The sequence below is a fragment of the Mirounga angustirostris genome, unplaced genomic scaffold (genome assembly GCF_029215605.1).
Source record: "Mirounga angustirostris isolate CCGP_5_RB_7025 unplaced genomic scaffold, mMirAng1.0.hap1 SCAF_10, whole genome shotgun sequence".
In the NCBI taxonomy this organism is placed as follows: domain Eukaryota; kingdom Metazoa; phylum Chordata; class Mammalia; order Carnivora; family Phocidae; genus Mirounga; species Mirounga angustirostris.
In genome coordinates, this window is record NW_026991718.1 from 5,041,106 (window position 1) to 5,064,454 (window position 23,349).

At 48.7% G+C, this 23,349-nt stretch overlaps 2 protein-coding genes across 10 annotated transcripts in view; one reads left to right on the forward strand and one right to left on the reverse strand.

Moving 5' to 3' along the window:
* The first annotated feature begins 2 nt into the window (after window positions 1-2).
* ITGB1BP1 (integrin subunit beta 1 binding protein 1) lies at window positions 3-11,620 on the forward strand. 5 transcript variants are annotated; one of them, XM_064571846.1, is made up of 9 exons: window positions 30-158; window positions 936-1,194; window positions 3,512-3,621; window positions 4,601-4,704; window positions 7,047-7,125; window positions 8,137-8,273; window positions 10,083-10,175; window positions 10,710-10,859; window positions 11,375-11,620. In XM_064571846.1, exons 4-9 carry the CDS (start codon window positions 4,633-4,635, stop codon window positions 11,444-11,446), a joined length of 603 nt encoding a protein of 200 aa, XP_064427916.1. In that variant the 5' UTR covers window positions 30-158; window positions 936-1,194; window positions 3,512-3,621; window positions 4,601-4,632; the 3' UTR covers window positions 11,447-11,620. The 5 variants fall into 5 exon arrangements, with proteins under 5 accessions (XP_045740016.1, XP_045740015.1, XP_064427918.1 ...); XM_064571847.1 differs by lacking the exon at window positions 30-158 and adding an exon at window positions 323-437; XM_045884060.3 differs by lacking the exon at window positions 936-1,194 and having other exon boundaries at window positions 3-158; window positions 3,512-3,653.
* A 640-nt stretch (window positions 11,621-12,260) lies between these two features.
* Window positions 12,261-23,349, reverse strand: part of ASAP2 (ArfGAP with SH3 domain, ankyrin repeat and PH domain 2) — a 168,161-nt gene continuing 157,072 nt past the window's right edge. For 4 of the 5 annotated variants that reach the window (XM_045884057.3, XM_045884056.3, XM_045884058.3 and 1 more), the window contains 5 exons: window positions 22,353-22,509; window positions 17,963-18,012; window positions 17,448-17,539; window positions 16,870-16,992; window positions 12,261-14,734 (listed from right to left, as the gene is read on the reverse strand). In XM_045884057.3, the coding sequence (XP_045740013.1) occupies window positions 14,660-14,734; window positions 16,870-16,992; window positions 17,448-17,539; window positions 17,963-18,012; window positions 22,353-22,509 (497 nt within the window). In that variant the 3' untranslated portion in view covers window positions 12,261-14,659. Of the gene's footprint in view, window positions 14,735-16,869; window positions 16,993-17,447; window positions 17,540-17,962; window positions 18,013-22,352; window positions 22,510-23,349 lie in introns of those variants that run through there. The other variant, XR_010405406.1, reaches the window with a different exon arrangement.

Below are 23,349 nucleotides of genomic sequence, written 5' to 3' on the forward strand. Positions count from 1 at the left end.
GATGTCTCGGAGGCGGGGCTCGGCGGGCGGGGCCGGGGGCACCGGAAAAGCTGGCGCTGGAATTAGAACTGGAGTGGCTGCCCCAGCGTCTGTTCCCGGGGCGGCGGGTGTCTGACCCCGATCACGGGCGGCCCCGGCGGCGGGCCACCGGCTGTGAGGTGAGAGCTGGGCCCTCGCCGGACCCGGGCTGAGCCTGGCAGGGAACGCGGGCCCCGAAGGCGGCGCCGGCGGAGGGGCCCGCTGTGGGGCGGATGGGTGGGGCCGCTGGGGCCGCGGTCTCCCCGGGGACCCGCCTTCCCGGGGTCCGGGCCCCAGGCCCCGAGGCGGCTAGGGGCGGGCGGCGGGAGCTGAGGAGCGGGCCCGGGCCTGCCGGAGGATGCAGTGCCCCCGGTGCCCGGTTCCTGTTTGCGGTGGGACTGCAGCTCCTGTGACGACAGGTGTCGTGTGTGGATCGGTCCCGTCGGACTCGGCGGCGGGAGTGGGCGCTTCCGCGGGGCTGTTTCCTGAGTCAGGCTCTGCTCTGTGGGGCGTGAGGAGCACTGCCTTTTTGTGCCGGCTCCTGCTGGTTTCTGCACCGCTCCGCCCCCCGCCCCCCCATCCCTCACTGAGAAAGGCCCGGGGGAGTGTGTCTTGTTTGCTGTCACCCTGTGCACCTGCACGTGGCGGGCACAACAGAACGGTGCGGAATGCATGGGAAGCAGGGTGGGGTCGAGAAGGAGCTTTGGCGTCGGTCTGTCTAGGTTCCGAACTTGGCCCCAGCCATGATTAGCCTGGCGACCTTGGCCGAGTCCGTTGGCGTTTAGGCTTCTTCATTTGAAAGGGGCTGTGCCTCCGCAGCCTTGCTGGTCCTTAGCGGTGTATGTAGCACCTAGCGCTGGGCAGCACCTGGTAGGTGTTCAGGACACGAAGTTACTTGGATGTCATCTTCCCAGCAGGTTCTTCAGTTCATTAAGCATGTCCTCTGCCAGTCTGTGCCAAGCATTGGGTACACGGATGAATTATCTCACCCCCATCTTTGAGGAGCTCACAGTGAGATAGTTCTAAGTAAGACAGTTCTAAGTAGGCAACAGCAGGCTAAGGCTGGGATTAGGGTGCATGCTCAAGCTGTGGAGAACCAGTCCTTTAGCCCAACCTGGAGGTCCAACGGAAGCTTTCTGCTTTAGTAAAGAAGCAGCCTGAACTGAGTCTTGAAAGGTGAGTAAAGTTGGCTGAATGAATAAAAGGTGGAAGGGCATTCCAGGCAGACAGAATTATAGGAGCAAAGCATAGAAACAGCAGAGTGCATGCCGACAACCTGGAGAAGCTTTGCATTCCTTAGAGAATAAGGTATGAAGCTGGTTGTGGAAGATGAGCCTGGAGAGGTAGAGAGCCCTGCCATGCAGGACCTTGCATGTCCTGGCAGAGAGCTTTGACTTCAGTTTCTGACTTTGGTGAGTCCGTGAAAGATTTTAAGCACGTTAATGGCATCAGATAGGAGTTTTAAAGAAATCATTTCAGCTGGAGCTTGGTCGTAGATTTAAAGCGGCAGGGAGTCCCGTTGGGACATGAATTCCTTAAATGGCCTGCCAAACTGTGTATCTGTGCATTGTTTTGGGTTGAGGATCCATCCACACTGATGGATCAGCTGATGAAAAAGTATTTATATACAGCAACGGTCTAGTGATGGCATGGGCCTGTTAGAGGTGTGGATGAGCAAACTGTTCAGGGGTTAGATTCAGTGGATCTTAGTATTTTATTCGATATAGGGCCTGGAGGACTTTGTGCAGTTGGTGATTTCCTGGTTTCTACCAGAAATAACAGAATTTACTGAAAGGGAGAGGAGAGAGTTGGAGCAGATATGGAAGGGAAGACAAAGGGTTTGCTTCAGGCATTTTTGCATTTGACAAGTTTGGAACATCCAAGTGACAATCAGTATTTCTGGTCTCATTTTCATGCATGAATAATTTAGAGACAAGAATGATTTGCTTAAGAACATGCATCAAAATAGCAGCAGATCTCAGAGACTTTAATAAAATGCCTTTCCCTCCCTCAGCTCCTAGATTGGTGATGGAAAGTCTTTAGGAGTTGGAAAGGCATGATAATACCAATGGGGTGATTTTCAAAGCATTCTAGTATTCCAGGGATTTGAAGGGATGCTTCAGGATTTCACTAGCAATAGAATCAAATTTTATTTTAAAATCATATTTAAAATTGTTACCTATATTGAAACGTGTGTGTGTGTATACACTCCCTTTCAGTAAATTCTCTCTCTATATATATATTTAAAATATAATGTCCTTAAATATGCTACACACCAATATTTTGACTGATCAGAGATTGCTAACATGGCACTTTATGCTGCTTAGGTTAACCCAGTTTGTGTAGACCTGGGAATAAGGCTCTCTTGCCGTCTCGTCCTGACTGAGAAGCATCCCTTGAATGCTAGGTGATCAATGGCAGCAAACAATCCCCAGTAGACCCTGATAATTCATCTCCCTCTTTTTACTTGTATCCTCTGCAGCTAGTCCTCTACCTGCAGCCCATCATCTTTCCAAAACAGAAGTCTCATCCTATCACTTGACTGCTTTTTAATAGCCCCTCAAGTCTTTCTGTTAAACCCAAAATAAACCCCAGACTTTTGTTGTGGTTTGCAACAGAATAAGGTATGAAGCTGGTTGTGGAAGATGAGACTGGAGAGGTAGATGGGAGCCCTGCCATGCAGGACCTTGCATGTCCTGGCAGAGAGCTTTGACTTCAGTCTCTAACTTTGGTGAGCCTGTGAAAGATTTTAAGCACATTAATGGCATCAGATTTGAGTTTTACCTTATTCTCTAAGGAGTAATACCTTATTCTCTAAGGAATGCAAAGGTCCTGTGGATCTTTCCCTCCTGTGGATCTGTCCCTCTCCCTCCTTCCTGCCACATTGGCCTCTCACTATTCCTTACAGCTGGGGTGTGCCCTCAGGACCTTTGCACTTGCCCAACTCTCTGCCAGAATGCTCTTCCTCTGTACTTACATGGCCGCCGTCCCTTCCTTCTTCAGGTCTCCTTACTGTTCATTTCCTCAGAGCATCTTTTTCTGTCTAAAATGCTCACCCTTCCTTCCATCAGTTGTAAATCCTGAACTTGCTTTTGTTTCCCTCATTATCAGTTGTTTCTAACAATGTATTTGGTTTTCTTGTCGGTCTGTCTCATCCCTCTGAGAATGGGCTCCTTGAGGTCAGGTCAGGGGCATTATCTGTCTCATTCACTGATACATCCCCAGCACCTAAAAGGTGCTCACTGGTTACTCAGGAATGAGTGAACAAATCAGATTTTCTTGCTACTTCACAAATCAAGCAAAAACATAGAGATAGGTTATATGATGGGGCTAATGAAAAAGTTTGGGCTTGAGGGTCAGTCTTGGGCAAGTGGCCTAAGGTCAGACGCTGGTGAGTGGACTGAGAATGGGGTCTCCAAATAGAGTGGGAGAAACTTCTCATAGGACATTCAGTGACCTCCCCTTGATTGACTCATTCTTTTTCCTTCATCAGGTACCTCATTTTTCTGAAAAGAATTGACCATGTCAGAATGAGAGGAAGCTCTCTGTGCACACTGTCGTCTATGGGACCTTTGAAGACAATACAGTAGTATTCCTTTTACCGTAAGCAGATTCCCTGTAGGATCCAATCTTTGGTAAAAATTTGTTGTTATCTTACTCATGAAGCCTCCTGAAAGATGGGTCACAGTTCCCTCACCTATAAAATGCAGATTATAACCTACCTTCTGAGGCTGGGGGCCTGGACCCCCCAGCATAATATGCAGCACAGACGAGGGATACCTTTAAAAAACATCCGGAGCAATTGAATGTGTCACCAGGTTGTTGTGAGGATAAAAGTGACACGATGTCTTTGGAAATATTTGAACTATAAACTGTTATGCAGGTTAGTTAATAATTTTTCAAGTATAATAGTTAGATGTGCTCCTATGAAATGGGCAAGGATAAATTTTGTTTCCCTGGCATTAATTATTACTTTAAAAAAGATGCATGGAAGACTGACTCTGGAAAACTTCAGGTCACCTCCTTCCCTGGCCTTACAGAGCGAGGAGGGGAGGGCTGGCGCCTGGGAATGTTTTTGTGTCCACTTTTACTTAAAGGTAGCTCAAGACATTGAGAAAAATGCCCATTTCTGAGAGGTAGTCATGTCTTCTGTTCTAAGCCCTACCATTTATAGAATGTCAGCCCAAGATAGCAACGGAATCTCAGGATCTTGGTTGGTAAACTAGTATGTCCCCTATTTTACTACTGTCTTGAATTGATTAAAGAGAAGTGAGGCACTTGAGTATTTTGAGAAGTAGATGATGTGTGTCTGTTACTTCTCAGAACAATGCTTTTCACACCCCCAGGTATGACGGAAGGTTTCTGTCCTTTCGGTTCATTAGGTTATTTTTTTCAAATTTAAAAAGAAAGAAAGAGTGAAGCAATAGTATCCAAATTTGGTGGCCAAAGGAAAAGATTTCGGTTTCCAGTAGGAGGACTGCACCGCGGACGGGGAAGGAATTGATGATTTTTATTCCTGTTGTGCATAAAGTGATTTCGAGGTGGTTTTCTTGCTCTAACTAACCACCAGTTGTTCTCCTAGGGGAGCTCCTTTGGATCAAGCTATGGTGAAAAATGTTCCGGAAGGGCAAAAAGCGACACAGTAGCAGCAGTTCCCAAAGTAGTGAAATCAGTACGAAGAGCAAGGTAGGGGGGCTGGGAATAGGCCCAGAATGGCAAAGCAGTGAGCATTTTGTTTCTCCTGATCCCACACAGAGCCTCCTAGCCACAGCGCAGCTGCTGGTCGTCCTCAAACTAGGTGTGTTTTGACATTTATTTTTGGCACTAGGGACCCGTCCTGTGCTTGATTTAATTTTCTGTCGTTCTGGAGAGTTCCTGAGATGATTCAGTTCACGAACCTGGATGGCACAGGACGTGTGAATGGTCTCACCGAAACACTGATTTTTAACTGTTGCACACGATCGAAATCGCAGGCCCATCCAGGGGCCGGAGCTCTTGCATTCCGGGGTGTGGGGTGTGTGTGCATAACTAGAAGTCTGCTTACTTAATAGCGAGTGAGTTGGATCGTGAGGCAAATGCCATGCTTAGGACTCTAGAGAAGCCGGGTATATGACTGCGAAGGGACCGTCGAGGCCTGAGTCCTCATCCCTGGACCTAGGCCGTGGTTCTCACAGTCTCCACCCTGTGAGCTCTGTCTTTTCAAAGACGAGCGTGCGCAGTGCCAGGACGCTGTGAGGCAGGCGACAAGCCCATGGCACAGCGCAGAGGGGGTGCCCTCCCCCAGGGGGATGGGCCACGCTGGCCCGTGGGCACCACCCCGAGCGACGGTGGCCACACCCCAGTGAATGAAGACACACACGACTGCCCCTCGGGATTTTCACCGAGCTGAGATGCTCCTAGCCAGAAGCACGGAAGTTGGACGTTTTAGGAATCCTGCCTTAGAGTGGCAAGACTGAGTTTTCTTGAAGGTTTTTGAACTGAAGCTAGTCAAGAACCTCCCTGCTGTTAGCTTTGCAGCCCTGGTGTGAGGACCTCAGCCTGGGGAACTGGTCAGGCCTGCTTCTTGTTTTCTAGACCAGAGAAAGGAGAACGGGAGACTTGATGGCTCGCTGCTGGCGGAGTAGATTTTCAGATTCCTAAGGGAACTTGCTGATGGCTTGAGATGTTAGCTCCAAGCCGTGGGTTCTCTGATGTGGCCAGCGGGGCTGGAGAGGGCAGAAGGGGGCCACCTGCGAGTGAGGGCCTTACCCCGAAGATGGTGGTGACCCCCGTGTGGTCTCTAAGCCACGTTTTGACTGTTAGGTGTGTGTTTTAGGTTGATGTAAGCTCTCCTTGTTGTCTGTTCTGGACATGGGAAAAGCAGACCAGTTTCTCCCGTCCTGTTCTCCTCGTGCAGAGAGGTTCAGTGGGGACTGGTGCTTTCCAGCGTGGGGGAGTAGTTTGGAACACAAAAGCTCACTCTGTTACTCACTTCGGGGTTGTGCTCATCCCAGAAGTCAGTCTCAGTTTATAACAGCATCTTAATTCCAGTTCCCTCCCCCTCACCCGTTGAGTATGTACAGTATTTCCGGTGTTCAGTCCCACATGTAACATTATGGGGAACGTCTCTGTGCACATAGCTCTCTTCTCATTTTACATTTTACTCCAAGGAGAGCAATTACCGAAAAAGGGAAAAAACATATTTACCAGACCTGATACATTTTTGCATTCACCTTGATTCACTTCTTGAACATTGAAAAAATTTGAGTATATTGCTCTTTTAAAATTTAATTTTGATTTGAGGTGCAAAGAAGGGACTCATTTTTTGAATCAAAAGTTTTCACAGAATGTTATTTCTAAAGAAACGAAGCATATTCAGAGCACAATTCTATAGAATCTACGCTAACGTGTATGCTTCGTGTTTTGCTTAACAATTTTGTTGGTTTTCCTTTGCAATTCACACTGATAATTGCACTCTGGTCTGCCAGCCGTCCCGTGCATGACCGAGCAGGCCAGGTACTCGTCGGACTAATGGCAGAGCATGGGGATGGGGAGGAGGAGACCTTGATCAGAGGGCTGGGCTAGTTCCTTGATGTAACCTTGGGTAAATCACTTCACCCCGCTGGCTGTCTTTGCTCATTTGATTATATAGAATCATACTCCCTGCCTGCTTTCCACACAGGGTTCTTTTTGGGTTCCGTGGGGATGATGTGAAAACAAAGTGTAGATTTTCACACACAGCCTGAGTACCAGGTGTCTGACAAGGAGGCCGAGGTGGTAGTTTTGGTTCATACTGGGAATGTCCACACCACGGTTATCTGACGTTGTGTTCTGGGAAGGGCAGGCGGGACTGCCTGGTTTTTTGAAGTTTGCTGTAGAATTCGTCTTTAGAAAAATCTGTCATAGTCGATCTGCTTGAGTAATTGAGCTGCTTTTGTCTATGTTGATTCAGCTGTAATAAGTAAATAATTTGAATGTTTGGTAGAGAATTTGAGAGAAGACAGTGTGTCTAATTCTGTTTACCTTTTTGTTTGTTTGTTGTCTCTCAGTCTGTCGATTCTAGCCTTGGGGGGCTGTCACGATCCAGCACTGTGGCCAGCCTCGATACAGATTCGACCAAAAGCTCAGGTACGGAGAAGGCTTGGACCGTTTAGTGTGGCTCTTAACCGGTGTTCATGTAGTTTCACCAGAGCAGCACAATACGTTCCTTTTTTTTTTTTTTAAGATTTTATTTATTTATTCGACAGAGAGAGAGAGACAGCGAGAGAGGGAACACAAGCAGGGGGAGTAGGAGAGGGAGAAGCAGGCTTCCCACAGAGCAGGGAGCCCGATCCGGGGCTCGATCCCAGGACCCTGGGATCATGACCTGAGCCGAAGGCAGATCCCTTCAGGATCCTAGACTAGTTAGTCTGTAAAAAGTGGGGACTACGGAGGGGTGGGATGAAGAACCATATCATGTACAAGAGAAGATAGTAGCGCAAAGTCTATTATTTTTGCTTCCAGATGCCTTAAAAATATTAAAAATGTGGGCGTCCTTTTTTTACATAAGCATAACCTAGAAGTACCCACATAGTATCACCTTAACATGGCAGATCACATAATGCACTGTGGCCATGTTGGCCCCAGCTAGATTTTACAGCACACGGTTCTTCAGCCTGTTGCCACATGTCGTGTAACCTAACATCTGTCCATGTGAAGAGACTTCCTGTCTGGCATTATTCCATCTGCAGGGAAAAAAACATTTGTTTTTTTTGACTGGGAGAGGTAGACCAGATTTGCTGAATCAGGAAAACAACAGTGAACATGGTAAAGAGGGAGAAGAAACCAAAAAAAGCTTAAATATCTTAATGTATCGGGAAGGTACTCAATCATTATCTAGTCAGCATTTTATTTTTCTCCTGTTTTAATTTATTCTTATTAAGACTTTTATACATTTAGGATAGAGTCACGGAGGAAGAGGCTAAATTCCAAGTTCTTTCCTATTACTTCAAGTAATCTTGCACTAAAATTTTTTAAATTTTCATTAAAGGTTAAGTTCTGATGACACAGTCTTTTTTATTTGTGAAGGGATTGAGGACACGCTGTAATGCAGATATTTCTTTTGAAGTCTTACTGTTAAAATTTTTCTTTCACCTTTAGGACAAAGCAACAACAATTCAGATACCTGTGCAGAATTTCGAATAAAATATGTTGGTGCCATTGAGAAACTGAAATTCTCTGAAGGAGAAAGTCTCGAAGGGCCCCTAGACCTGATAAATTATATAGATGTTGCCCAGGTAAGAAACAATTTTTAAAAAAATTTTAGAACATTCTAGAAAATAAATTCATGGCTTTGGAGAAGGATGTTCTGCTTTTATCATTGTTAAAATATTTATCGAGCACTGTGATGACAGGTGGTACAAGGTGCCTAGAGACAGAGTCCCATGGGAACAGGGAGTTCTTTCCTTCAAAAACAGCACTTTCTACTTTTTTGGGAGCTGACTTCCTCGTTTAAATGAGGAGCTGAGTGCGGTGATGGGTTATATACACCATAGGTCTGTCTTTTAAAACAGACTGGCAGGCCTTAGCAGGTCTCCATTGAACTAGTCGCAACTCCTTCAATAATCAGCCTCCTAGTGGTATTGACCTATCAATGCACTCACACCCGGTTAGCAACAAGAATTGAAGTGAGGTGGGCTTCAGAAACATACCCCAGTCAGGAAGATTAAAAAAAAGAAATGATCATGAAGGAAAATTAAGAATGAAAGCGAAGACAAAGCCAAGGTGTAAGGTCAGTGCATCGAATTCTGTAAGATCTGTACTCTTGCTAGTGTGGGAGTGGATGAGCCAAAGACAGTAAGTTGCTTCCTGAATTTCTAGAAAATGGCATCGCAGGTCTTTGTATTATTAACAAAGGGTTATTTCCACAATGGAAAGATTCCCTTATCAGTTCTTAGAGCGCTGGTTACTCTTAAGGCTGTTTGGTCTGGTGAATCGTGGAGAATGGGATCACTAAATACCATGCTTCATGCCCTCATAAAGCACAGGAGTTCTGTCTGCGGGGCATCAGCCAGTCGAATGTGCGTTTCACAGAGACCTCTGGGTAGTCTGGACTTAATATCCAGCGTTTGGCTTGGCATCGGTCATTCCAACGAGTGCAAGCAACACCTCACCGAAGTATGACACTGAGAAGATTGCTAAGGGTTCCCCCCCGAGAAGGGCACTAGGATCATTTTCATTCTGTTAACGACTGCTGAGTTTCTCAGAGCACCGTAGTCTTCGGGCTTGTCAAAATTCCATTATTGACAATAGCGTTAGTGTTCTCTCATCTTTTGATTCTTGGAATGCTTGAACCCTACTGTGAGAAATCACTGGAAGAGGTTACCGTAGCCGTGTGAGGACCCAAGAATCAAGGCGTGCAGACACAGCTTCTTTACCAGAAGTTCTTTAATGTAGGCAAATGGTTCCATACAGACATTCACAGTACGGGACATCTACTGATTGCCCACTCTCTGGTTTATTGTGGCATTAGACAAGTTAGGCGGTATTCTGACTTAGGGGAATAAAACAGGATAATCTGCTAGGGAAGCCATCAGCTATCATCTGCTGTTTGGTTTCCAAGTAACCGCACATCAAGCTCACAGCCCCGGGATCTGGGGGCACCCAGACGTACCTACCATGTGGGTAGGATGTAAAATGGCTTTGAAGAGGGGTTCCTGCGGCTCTGTTTCCTGATGGTTTCCTGTGCTGACATCGGCATAAGCTTTGAGTATTTTAAAATCTAAATACCTTTATTTTTCTAACGTAAATATTTAAGCCTCACTGGGATCTGTGAGCGGGATCTCTGTTTGCCATTAGGGATGACATCAAGACAAATGGCTGTGAATTTTGCTCAGGTCTGTGGACATGAAACCAAACCAAACCGAACCCTGGCGACAATGTTCCTTCTGCCTCTTTGAGGAACAGTTTTTGCTGGGCTGTTGCACACCCCGCGTTCTCGAAAGGGTTTGGATTTGTGATGGCCAGATACTAAACTTGACTAATCCGATTTAAGGGATGCAACGTACTTTTTAACGTAGCTCATGTGGTTTATTTTTACTTTAAAGCAAGATGGGAAGTTGCCTTTCGTTCCTCTGGAGGAAGAATTCATTATGGGAGTTTCCAAGTATGGTATAAAAGTATCAACATCAGATCAGTATGTAAGTAGAATTTATTAGGGGAAAAGGGGGTTTCAGGTACTTGGCAGTCAGGCTGCTAAGGGCCCACTTGTTCTCTCTGCTCGTTTGCAGAACTGTTGCTTGGTAAACATTCCTGGCAGCTGGTCCTAAAAAATGACCGATTTCTTAGGGTGAATGAAGAGAGGCCTCCTTTTGCTTCTCCGGGATGGTGGGGCCCCGGCCAACACCCCCCACTGCTGGCCCCTAATGCGGTTTCAGCTTAGGGCCCTGCGCCAGCTCAGCAGTTGTCAGCACGGACGCTGGGCACAGGGAACAGGACCGTGAACCCAGGTCTTACTCCTGTTTTTCTGGAATTTTTCGTAGGAAGGGATAAGCCTGAAGGCAAGCGGCCCCATAACTGAGCATTCTGGAATATTCCTCAGGGGGCAAAAAAACCTCTACAACTGTTTTCTGCCAGATGCATAGATATGCTCTGTTGGAAGCCTCACAGTAAATTCTGCAGAGAAAGGTCAGAATGTCAAGAGTCCCGATCTTTCTTTTTCCTGACTTCTGCAGGATGTCTTACACCGGCATGCTCTGTATTTAATCATCCGCATGGTGTGTTACGACGACGGTCTGGGCGCCGGAAAGAGCTTACTGGCCCTGAAGACCACCGACGCGAGCAACGAGGAGTACAGCCTCTGGGTCTATCAGTGCAACAGCCTGGTGAGGTTTCACGTTGCCTTGCTTCGTCTCATTCACGGGGCAAGGTGGTAAAGCCAGAGGAGACGGCCAGTCTTCTGTGAGGCCGAGGAGATGCCCCCCACAGGGCATCTGACGCCCGGCAGAGTGCGGGTGACCGTCAGGCCGGCGGTCAGCCAGCTGCCGGGACCTGCCGCGGGCGGTCAGTTGGGCCGGGACGAGCACTCACCCGTGCGGGCATCTCAAGGGCAGGGCAGACGCAGAGCCGGGGCGGAAGCCCGTCCTGTTCTGTAGCCGTCACCCCACTGCCGCATCGGCGTCCTTCCCAAAGGCCCAGTTCCTACGTGTTGTCCGCAGGTGCTTCTCCCAGAGGGGACGCACGAGGCGGCCCGGGGGACGTGGTGTCCGGGCTTCCCAAAGCTGTTGGTGGGCAGGTGTGCGGGGCTGTTAAGAGGGTCACATTTATACCTTTGCTGGCCACACCAATTCAGGAAGAGGTCGGTGAAGTCTCTTACTCTATGTTTTTCACTTAACCGTAGGAACAGGCACAAGCCATCTGCAAAGTTTTATCCACCGCTTTTGACTCTGTATTAACATCTGAGAAAGCTTGAATTCTGCAATCTAGTGGAAGCTGACTTCGTGTGGAAGGGCGATGGTTTTCAATCTGCAGTGTTGAATTACTCTGGAAATAGAAAGTGATGCCCTGCTCGAGATTTTCTGGAGAAATGCAGTGTATAAAATAGTGATCATTTGCTTTTTTATTAAAATGTGTCTTATTACAGTGAGTTAAGTCTCAATGAGGTTGTTGGCTTTCTGGGACTAAAAAAGAAACCTCATCTGTCACTTTTATTTATTTTTTTAGATTTGAGAGAGAGAGAGAGAGCAGGAGTGGGGGGTGGGGGAGGGAGAGGGAGAAGCAGGCTCCCCGCCGAGCAGGGAGCCCGACGTGGGGCTCGATCCCAGGACCCCGGGATCATGACCTGAGCCAAGGCAGACACGTAACCCACGGAGCCACCCAGGCGCCCCCCGCCCCGTCAGTCACTTTTAAACACAAATGAGCGTTAACACCTAAGTGTGACAGACGTGCGCGCAGTGAGTAGGTGAGCGCAGAGGGCTTTCTGAGGAGGACGAATGCTGTCCGTTGTGCAGCACGTGGGCCCACTGGCTGGCAGCTCTGGTCACACTGGTCTGGAACAGCAAGACTGCCATCTCAGCTCACAAAAAGTAAAACTTCAGAAGTGTATGTCAGGATGGCATGCTAGTAAACCAAAGTATTTACCTCGGAGTTCAGAGGAGAAAGATCACCGCGCGTGTTAAATAATAGTGTCGAAAGAATCTCACGCACAGTAGGCTAGTGGGTTTTTCTAAAGGACCATTTTAATATGCAGTGCTTAAAAGATTAAAAACATTACAAATAACACTATGTCCATTTAAAAGTATTTTATTTCTTTCCAGTCAAATGACTAGTTAACGGGAAGAGTCAACTTACTGAACATGCTCTAATTATAAATCACTGCATCAAGGACAACGAAAATAAGAATCGATTTAGGTTATACAATATACACAGTTGCGCTGCAACTAGATCGAAGTAATCAAGTGAACGAATCGAGTATCATACATCTCAAACAGCATTCCGAGCTGCATATTTATGCTCTCCACCCCGTAGCAGATCACACAGGACCTAGGAGTCTGTGCACATGTTGGAGTCCTCATCTCTAGAAGTCAGATCTGATGGAAAATGGCATGCAAAATGCCGGGATCCTGAAGCTAAGTTCATGAAACGTAAACTTTAAATATAAATAGTTATCTACAATGTTTTCCTTCCTCTCAGTTGTTTTTTAATTTGCAAAGAGCAAATAACTAGGAAAGGATGTTAGTGGGGAAGTTAATATAATTTCTCCTCTGGCAAGAGTAATACTAATTACTGCACAACAGCACCACCAAATTGTCAGCTGGAAAAAATATTTCCAAGATATTTATGTACCAGGGAACCTGACAGATTAGTTTGGGACTGGTGTTTAAATGTTGGTGAGACTCAACTTTAATTCCTTAGATATCTGGCACCAAGTAGTCAAAAGGCTGATTATAAAACACAGATGCAAGAGGACTTTGTTAAAATATACATAAGAAGTGCACCGTGCAAAGTATATCTGTTTACTTTTTTAAATCTGTGAGGGAATTAACTAAATGAAGGGTTCAAACAACAGAAATTAACAATTAGTGAAAACAGATGTAGTGCTTTAAAAAAAAAAAAAAATCTGACACATTTTTACCCAGAACTTTGAAAGGCTTTAAAAAGCAATTGCCATACAACATCATAAAACATTCCAGTTTGTTCTGTTTTCCTTTATAATAGCAACAAAAAGTACAATGCAATTAAAAAAAAAAAAAAAAAAAAGGCTCTGCACTTAGAAGAGTCTTGCCTAGTAAAGATGGGCTGCTCCAGTCAAATGTACCAGCGCCACCATGGATGAAAGGATCGCTGCCTCGCTTTCCAAGCCCAGACCTACACTTATCCCTTCACTTCCGGTAGAAATCCGAGTGGGCATTATAGGCCTACTTATTCTCAAAGAGTGCCAAAATGTCCAATATTCCTATTACGAATCTTAGGCTCACAATTACTAAATAGAGGTATGACAGTCAAGTTCGTGAAACTAATGAATTCTGATTTTATCACACACAACCTAACCCCCCCACCCCCAGGAGCTTCCGTTTAAGAATGACGTGATGGACTTTGGTCGTGAAATGGGGATGTCTGCTCGGGAGTATTTTATTACCTGGGACCTACAGATTTCTGATATGCTCTTGATTACAAACAAATGGACAGCTTCGCGTTCAAGACAGTGTAATACCGTTCCTGTTGGTATAGTATATAAGTACAAGACACTAAGTTGAGTAAACATTCCTGGGAGCTGGAGAGGGAAGGCAGTGGTACACTCAGTGGGAAACAGCAGTGTTAACAGTGGGGTCTGCACCACAGTTCTCTAGCTGCGTGACCGAGGAGGGTCGAGAAGGCGAATCCGAAACACCTAAAGCATATCAACTAGTGTAAAGAACTGTTTTTGCAATCCATCATCCTTAGTTTTTAACCAAATTCAGGAAATGCAGGTTTATAGAACGTGGAACTGAATTAGCTATTACCATATGCCGTAATAAACCATGGGTAGTTTTGCTAGGTAGGATTGTTCACAACAGGCTACACGCACATGCAGAATACAATGAGAGTTGCAACCTCACAAATTAGGGCTGGAAAAGTACAATGCTAAGGTGTAAATTTCCAAGTTGCTTTAACTAAACCTTGGGTGGATTCCAAAGGAAATCTTTAAATGTATCTTAAAAAAAAAAGTCTTTAAAGGTGAACTGATAGCATTTTATCTAGAAAGTCCAGGGCTGGGCTACTTCTAAAGCAAGTTTACCAACTTCCTAAAAACTTGCACTAAAGGGTCACCGACTCTAGAAGCAGGCCAAGGAAAGGCTGGAAGAATTTCTTTCTAATACTCAAATACTTTTAGGTTCAGCTAATTCTGTAGATTGACGACCTTGATCACGTCGAGTTAAAATAACTTTTCAGTTCACCTTCTAGGAAATTTCGTTTTTTCCCTAATAAAAGTATGGCAGTATTTCATGAAAACCACAAATTATAAAAACAATTCATTTATACATACAAGTTGCCTTTGAGTTTGTAAAACAGAAGAGCGGAGTTAGAGAAAGTGGGCTACCGGACAATATATTTCATGAAACTGGTCATCTGGCAAGAGTTTTGGTACCAATAACAAACAGGAACATAACAACTGTTAAAAGGAGTGTCTTTGTTCAGTAGCAATTCAGTCAGCAATAAAGTGCACAAATGATACGGGAAATGCTCCTTTGCGACTGGGATCTCCGTCAATGTGGCCAATCTGAAATGAATAAAAGTTTAGGTGGTTATAAAAATTCTAAATGTTAGAAACTTCGAAGGACAATGCTACAGCATTTGGAAAAAAGAAATTTGTTCAGAACAATTTCTTCTGAGAAAGAATGACCTGGGTAAGACATCTGAACTGTTTTCCCTTTTTTCTTTCACTCGTGTTTCAAATATAGCTGACCCTTGACCACCTGGAAGTTCGAAGTGCCACCCCCACCCCCTGCAGTTGAAAATCTGCGTCTAGCTCCTGACTCCCCAAAATCTTAACTACTAATAGCCTACTGTTGACCAGAAGCCTTACAGATAACATGAGCAGTCGGCTAACACATATTCTGTATATTGCACATACTGTACACAGAACATACTGTGTTCTATGTGAAGAAAATCGCAAGGAAGAAAAAGTACATTTAAGTGCTATCCTGCGTTTACCAGAAAACACCCCACACCCACGTTGTTCAAGGGCCAAGTGCAGTGGCCGCCCACTGTCAGGGAGCGCTCGGGCAGGCGGGCCAGGCGTCTGCCCGGAAGAGCACGCGCCGGGGTCCTGGCGTCCGGGGCGGTGGGGGGTGGGGATGGCAGGACAGCTGTCCGACTCCTGCCCCCCACTTGCCTCTTTTTTCTTTAATGGAGAAACCGAGCGTCAGAAGTCTGTGAGTTGCAAAGTCACAGAAAGGGGCAACGCCTGAGTGGGCTCTAAACGTAGTCAAGCATTTACGAAAGGCTTGAAGGGATCCACTGATTTTAACCCTGGGTAAATTATGTAAGTTATACACCGAGTATGATCTCAAAAATGTAAATTAGGTAGGTAAGTAAAAGTCAAAAAGAAGGGGCGCCTGGGTGGCTCAGTCGTTAAGCGTCTGCCTTCGGCTCAGGTCATGATCCCAGGGTCCTGGGATCGAGCCCCGCGTCGGGCTCCCTGCTCGGCGGGGAGCCTGCTTCTCCCTCTCCCGCTCCCCCTGCTTGTGTTCCTGCTCTCACTTTCTCTGTCAAATAAATAATAATAAAAAAAAATCCTTAAAAAGTCAAAAAGAAAATCTCTGTAATACACCTGGTAAGATGGGGGGGCGCTGCTGAGTTTATGGGCAGCATTTCCTTCTGTGCACCTTAGTATGTTCCAGATGGCTGAGCCCACTGCCAGGCTGGAGCCCCGCCTCACGCCGCGTTGTCCACAAGCGTGAAAGCCAGACCTGCTTCAGCTCTCGGGGCACGGGGGGCAGTCGGGGAGGGAGTAAGCTCAGGTCCGCCCACTGTGGGCGCACACCTGCCGGAACCAGAACCACAAGCGGCACCCCCTTTCCTGCCTGGCTGCTGGGTGTGGCTAGGCCGACAGAAGAGGGAGCTCTGGCTAACGGACACCCGATTCCCGTGAGGGGAACGAGGCAGGGCACTGAGTTCATCAGGCTCCCTCTGCCAGGGGCACCACCTGATGTGCCTTGCACTCGACAGAGCAGAGCGACCCCCGAGCTCGACCTCCAGGCCTGGGCCCTTGGTGTCTACTGCGTGCAAACACTACCAGCCTCCCATGCAAGGCCCGCTGTCCTCGTTGTTAATACAGCCTCTTACTGGGGGCCTTCCGTATCCTCTCTCCTGTGGTGCTGAGGTGACTTCCCTCTCACAGACGAGGGGACTAAAGCTTAGTGACATAACGTCACCAAGTCTGTTAAGTGCTCAGTCTGGGTTCTTAGGGCCACCCAGCGAAACACCACGTTCACGCCATTCCAGCCCCCACCTGGATGTCACGGCTCGTTTCAGGACCAAGGCCGACAGCCAGGGACTCTGCCCCCTAGGTCAGCTTTCTGTATGCCTCCCTCCACCAAATCGGCGATGTGGGGGATGACAGTACCACCTCTAAACTCAAAGCCTCATTTCAGACCCTGAAGTGCACTCTGGAAACTGCAGCCCAAGTGGTCTGCACCCTAATGTGAGAGAACCCCCCACCCCGGGGGGATAAGTGAGGCCCACACAGAAGTGGGTGTCCCTGGCAGAGACGTCTGAGGGAACAGAACGGCCAGCAGTCCCGAGGATGCACAGGCAGAGGCCCTGACCCGGGAGCAGGCCTCGCAGGTCACGTGGGCAAGGATTCAGCTCCACCCCTCCCAGGCACAGCCCGGGCCCAGGCCCCCGACTCACCCACCACTCTTGGTCCTCCTCCCCATCCACGATAATCACATCCCCCTCGGAGAACGTCAGCTCGTCTGGGTTGTCAGCCACACAGTTATAGAGAGCTTTGACCCGCTTGGGCTTTAACTTGGTCTGTATTGAGAAGAGGAAGGGTCAGAGGTTAGTGTGGCAGGGAGGTGTCAGCTCCTGGGACAGAGAAGGGGGCCACTTTGTTTCCAACTGGTCCCAGGGGTCCGGACCACAGGCTCGGGAGCCCACAGGTGTCAAGATAGGCGGATCGGTGTAGCTCAGGGGCTGGGGGACTTCCGGGAGGCCCAGGGAAAAGCTAAGCCATCCCAGCTGAGTGCAGAGAGCTAGGAGTAAGGCAGCCTGGTGCCTGGGGTGCATGTGGGGGTCCGTCCTGGAGCCGTGCTGAGGGCGCTAAGCCCACCGGCTGGAGAGCTCTGGGGTTGTGTCCTGCCCAGATCCAGGAAGAGGCCTCCCATCCGCCCCCAAGGGGAAGAGGGGAAGACCTGTTTCCTTGGAGAGTCTCCTGCTCACTGCCGGCCCGAGCAAAGAGGCAGGAAAGGAGGGGCTCTTCCACTTACTGTCTGTGACTTCCTGGGCATGGGGGCTGGGGGCTGCAGGACGGCAGTGTTGGACAGAGGACCCAGAGCTTCTGTTCCAGAGAGATCCACTCCTGTAGGGCCAAAATGAATCAACGTCACAATATGCCCTCAGGCATAACCAATGAGTTATAAACACTTAATATAATTGCCACAGCATCATGTCTGAAGGGCAGGTTTCCAGAGATTTCCGGGTCTGTGGAGGGAAAAGTCCCTCAAAGGCCCAAGCAGCTGTGACTTCCATGCAGCCTCTGTCCAACGTGCAAGGCATGTGAGTGTCACGGAGCGGGACAGGTGTTGCCAGCTCCTCTGCAGATTTCTAGGTCCCTGCCCGGCCCCACCCGAAGGGGACAGGGAGGCAGGACACAGTACAGAGCAGCCTGGGAGCGGGAGCAGGAGAGGCTCCGTGGAAGGCAGGGGCGCAGCTGCAGCCCAAACCTCTCCCACGCTGCCCCGCGGAAGCAGCAGTAAGCCCCGGGGCCAAATGAAAGAATTACCAGGTCCTCTCGGCTGGCCTTTGTTCATCAGTGGGGTCGACTTGTCAGCCCTAAAAGAAGGGGAAAGTAGATTTACTGGTGCCTGAGGCCCCACAGGCACCTTCTCAACCCCCACCTCACCCCCTCCTTCCAAGGGAGCCATCTATGCTCAGACCGAAGGTGAAGAAAACATTGCACTGAGTTTACGATACTTTCAAGAAACTAACAACACCTACCAAGTGAAGGCCCCACCCACCTGACAGGTCTCGCCGTGTGATTTCCATCAATGTCAGGACAGAAGTCATCATACTGCCCCCCTTTGCCTTCAGTCACCCCCAACTAAGGAAGGCCCCCAGGAAAGGCCTGATTCTTGAAGACACCAGTCAGCGAACCCTTTTTCTAAAGGGCCAGGCGGTACATATTCCAGGCCTTGTGTACGGAATCTCGTGCTGCCACACGGCACTCGCCACGGGGAACGCAGAAACCCGAGCGGGGCCATGCCCCATGCGCTGTATGTGCGGGCACTGGAATCTGAATTTCACAAGATTGTCGCGTGTCATGACAGAGACTTCTTTTGGTTTTTTCAACCATTTAAAAACCAAAAACCATCTTAGCTTGTGGGCCCTACAAAAATAGGCGTGGGGCTGATCAGGCCTGCTCTAAGAGAGCCCGTGTAAAATCCCAGATGTACACCCAGGGTAAGACCAGGGTGGGTGCTTCCTCTACCAAGAGGCCCCACCAGCATATTCTTTCATAGCAGAACCCCACCAGGCGGCGAGGGCAGGCTTCCACCCATCCAAAGTGGTCTTGGAGATACCCTCGCATCATCTACTCTGCCCCCTCCCCACCTCTCCCTCTGGTCAGACGAGAGGAGAGGATCCCAAGAAGGAGGTAAAACCAGGTAAGACGGTGCTAGAGATGAAACACACCCAGCCAGGCCGTCCCAACCCCGGGCACTGGCAGCAACACCCCGTTCTGAGCCACCGCACGCCGACCGGCTCTCATCTAGGACCTCAAACGGAAGTTGGCAGCTGAGAGAACAGCCCGGGAAGAGCCAAGTCTGCAGCTACGACAGGGGAAGAGGGGGGCAAGCTGAAGCAAGACGCAGACCCCGATGCAGGAACCCAGAGAAGCACAGCCTGCGGCCACTCAGCGTAGACATGAGAGCGTTCCCCCCTACTGCGTAACTCAGTAGCCACGGAGACCGCGGACGTGCCACTTAGAACAGGAAGGCAAGGATGTAACACACTATGTTTTAGAAAGAGATCTCACAAAGCAGTATTAAAAAAGTGCTGAGAGTCTTCTGGTTAAAAAAAGGCAGACTGAAATACATTTACTTCCATTTTCTCCCAAGGAAAAAGATTAGAAAAAACTTAAACCAAAAAAGTACCAAGAGAACCTGAAGAGGAAACATTTTGGAAGTGGCCACTGGAGGGACGGCTCCTAACCATGCCGCTCACCTACGGAGGGGGACCCTTTGCACAGTGAGGAAGCCCTGAAGGACCCCCATCTGTGCTCTGAGCCCCCAAGGCTCATAAGCCCCTGCGGGGGGGTGTAAGGCAGGGCAGTAAACACAGATGGACCCAAAATCTGCTCAAGGAGCTACTGAATCCCTGGATTCCCAGCCCAACCCCGAGTAGCAACTACCCTCCCTCAACCCACTGAAGACCAGAAGTTTCTATTCTTGGAGAGGGTAGAATAGAGCATGTCTGGACTAGGGAGTACACCAGTGCGGTTTTGGGGAGCATCTTTAAAAAAGGGGGACTAAGGGCTCCTGGGTGGCTCAGTTGGTGAAGCGTCTGACTCTTGATTTCGGCTCAGGTCATGATTTCAGGATTGTGAGATTGAGCCCCGTGTTGCGCTCTGCCCTCAGCGTGGAGTCTGCTTGAGATTCTCTCTCTCCTTCTGCCCCTGCCCCACCTCTCTTAAAAAAAGTGGGGGGACTAAGTAAAAGCTTAACTTTATTTCTTTATTCAACTCCTAGAAAACCGGATCCCTTCAGGCAAGAAACAAAGACTGTTCTCTAAGGAACCTGAGTTGTTCAAGAAAAAAGGCCCCGGTTCAGGGTTCCCCAGCGAAAGTGCCCCGTGAGACTCTCTACAGCCAAGCCCACCTGGCAGCTCTGCGCAGGAGGGCTGCGATCAGTTTTAATGCCTCAGCTGAAGTGCCAACTTCTGGGCAGGGAACACCAAATTTATAGGAAAAAGGCTCTAACATAACAGAAGTGAAAACAAAGACAATGGACATGGAAGAAACAAATTATTCAGAAAAGCAAAGGCTAACATAAACAAAAACACTGCCCCGAACCCATCATTAATAATCTGAGATGAGAGAAAACGATTCCATGAAACAAACAGGATACTGTTAACTTGAAAATTATGTGATAGTGGAAATGAAAAGCTCAATAAAGGAACTGGAAGATACAATGAGGAAAATCTCCCAGAAGGCAGATTTAAAAAGCGAGCCAGCAATGGAGAAATGGAAGCTAGAAGGTGGCAGAGCGCGGCCCCTCGGCTGTACAGAGCTGCATTTCCAGCCCCGGCCTCCAGGTGGAGCCCTGGGACTGGTTCTGGCCAGAGGCGCCCCTACCCAGTCGCTCCCTCAGGAAGTAACCCTGGGCCCGGGAGATAAAGAACTGAAGGATGTAGTTTTTTTTTTTTTTTTCTTTTTTTTTAAAGATTTTATTTATTTATTTGAGACAGAGAGAATGAGAGAGACAGAGAGCACATGAGAGGGGGGGAGGGTCAGAGGGAGAAGCAGACTCCCTGCTGAGCAGGGAGCCCGATGCGGGACTCGATCCCGGGACTCCAGGATCATGACCTGAGCCGAAGGCAGTCGCTTAACCAACTGAGCCACCCAGGCGCCCTGAAGGATGTCGTTTCTATCCTGAAAGACTCCGTCATCTACCTGGTGGCATGGATGAAAAAAGACCCGCCCTGGGGAGTCAGGGCCTCAGCAGGGACAGGAGGCCTGACAGGGTGTGCCGGAGGGGGGCAAGGCAGGCAGCTGCCTGGCGGGCCAGTGAGAGCACCCCAGCAGGGTGAAGAAGACCTCCATGGGGGACCCCAGATCTCAGCAGGGAGAGGAAAGGTGGAGGCAGGGATGGGAGCCAGATTTCTCACCACTGGAAAAGGGAGTAAGGAGCACAGAGAGGGAGAGGATGAGAATGAACCCTGTGGTGTTTTGAAAATACTGCCCCAAATTCTTTCCCGAGATCTGGAGTCTGTGACCACTCTGTGCTCCTGCACCGTCCCCACCTCAACCCTGACCAGTGACATTCTCCAGGGCTGTGCCTATTTCTTGGGACTCGTTCTTGGCCCAGCCACCATGATTTGAGGAAGCCCTCACCACACGGAGAGGCCTCGTACAGTAAGTACTCCAGCCAACAGCGTCAGCCAACAGCCAGCACCAACCACCAGACGCGCGGAGTGGAGAGGGGTTATGAGCCCTTCGCCTATGAGTCACTTTCTGTGTCGAACCATCCCAGCCTCTGAGACTTTTCAGTTAGGTCCCCAGGTATTGTGGAGAAAAAGACAAGCTATCCTCACTGTGCTAATCCAAATTCCTGACACAGTCTGGGAGCATAATAAAACGGTTGTGTCTTGGTATGGTTTGCAACGGGAGATAGTGTGAACTCATGGATTTCAAGAAGAGATAGAAATACAGAGATAAATGTGTTCATAAATGTGTATCTACACGGATGGTCACCTAGGCATATACGTGTGTGTATCCCCGGTCCTGACCACTCAGAGGGCCTGCCTGGGAGCGGCGACCCTCCGAGAGCAATGAGCACACAAAGCACTCAGATCTTGGCTTCTAAGTATCACTGCCACTAAATGAAACCATTTTCCAGCTTGAGACCATGAACTAGATCCCTCTTGGTAAAGGATGTTCTATGGACAAATGGCAAACCTTGAATGGGGTCTGAGGTTTGGAAGGTAGTCATGTGTCTTTGTTAATTTTCTGACTGTGTGGCCGTATCGTGTTGATGCAGGAGAACATCCTAGTTTGTAGGAAATATACGCCCCACACTGCAGAGGGTGCATATAAGCAAGATAACCTTGTGAGTGGGCAACAAATTGAACCTAGAGGCCTAGCCTCTTGACTTTAATTCCCAAAACCCAATGTCTGTACTAAACAGAAGTCTAAATTCATTATGTGGATATAAGGTACACATTTGTGTGAAATTTTTACAGTTTAAAAATTCTTGGTAAGTTATCTTTAAGACACTTGACCCTGATGAATTACTTAGGTGACACCTGGGCTCAAATGTTATGTGGAGATTTCAAATGTTTGTACAGAAATTTCAGCAGATGAAGTAATGGGGCCACTGGCACTTGGAACCTTGAATGCAAGAAGCAAGAATGGCAATTCGGCCAGGCCCTGCTGGGGGGTGCTGGAAGACGGTTACCCGGGAGCAGGCCTCTTCTGGGGGAGGCGGCTGGGTGGTGGGGGCGGGGCTTTGCTCAGTGGGATCCCAGGCTGGGCCGGCTTGCTCTGCTGGCTCAAGGCTTCTATCACACTGGGCGTTTTTGCTACTGGAGGGGGCGGAGTGGGAGCCAGGGGATCTGTGAAAAGAGAAAAGGAGAGGAATACAGAGGGTCAGACTTCGTCACATCCCCAGCCTTCTCACCAGAGGCTCTTCTGGTAAGGGCTTTTTTTTTTTTCCTAATGGTGATTTCATGAGGGAAAACACCCTCCTTTCATTGTAGATTTTTAGAAAACCGTATTGGCAGGGAGTCCTTCCAAGCCTCAAGTTAGGATTAAAACGTTTCTATGAGCCTGTGAGGATCTTCCTCTGTGGGGAAGCCACCCTGAGACCTGGAGAGACAGCAGCAGGAGGCTGAAGCTGGGGCTGGGGTCTTGGCCCAGTCCCACCCCCGGCGAGCTGGGTCCTCAGCTGACCCATGGGTCCTACCCATTTCCCCAGGCTTCCAGCAGGTCAATCTGAGACAGCCTGTAAAGAACTAACTCTGTAAAGGCTCCACAATCTCTGAGGGGAGCAGGGCAAAGAGGTTATTATTTATTTACAGACTCGGAGGCTGAGGCTCAAAGTGACGTGCTTTCCCCAAAAGTTAGAGAGTTGGTAAGACAGGGAGCTGGGCCCTGAGCCCCTGGCTCCTTTACCAGCTTCCCCCTCTCTAACAAACATTCATGCTGCTCCCAAATACCCAGGGTCCTCATGCCCCATCCTCGTTGAGGCCGAAGCCACGCTCAGGACAGGACGGGGGACACCCACGGAACCTTCCAGGGCCTCCAGCGCACGCACACGTGGCACTTTCTGCAGCTGGAGCTGGGCTGCTGCTTAGGTTAAAAATCGCAGGAACAACCTGGGTACAACTCAGTGCTCTCAAAGCCTGCCCCTCAGGCTGGAGCTCCTCCCTCCCACAGCCCACGCAGAGCAGGAA

Coding starts and splice junctions, on each gene's coding strand:
- ITGB1BP1 (XM_045884060.3), top strand. CDS start 4,633: ATGTTCCGGAAGGGCAAAAAGCGACACAGTAGCAGCAGTTCCCAAAGT. Junction 7,126..8,136: donor AGATTCGACCAAAAGCTCAG/GTACGGAGAAGG, acceptor TTTCACCTTTAG/GACAAAGCAACAACAATTCA. Junction 10,176..10,709: donor TATCAACATCAGATCAGTAT/GTAAGTAGAATT, acceptor TGACTTCTGCAG/GATGTCTTACACCGGCATGC.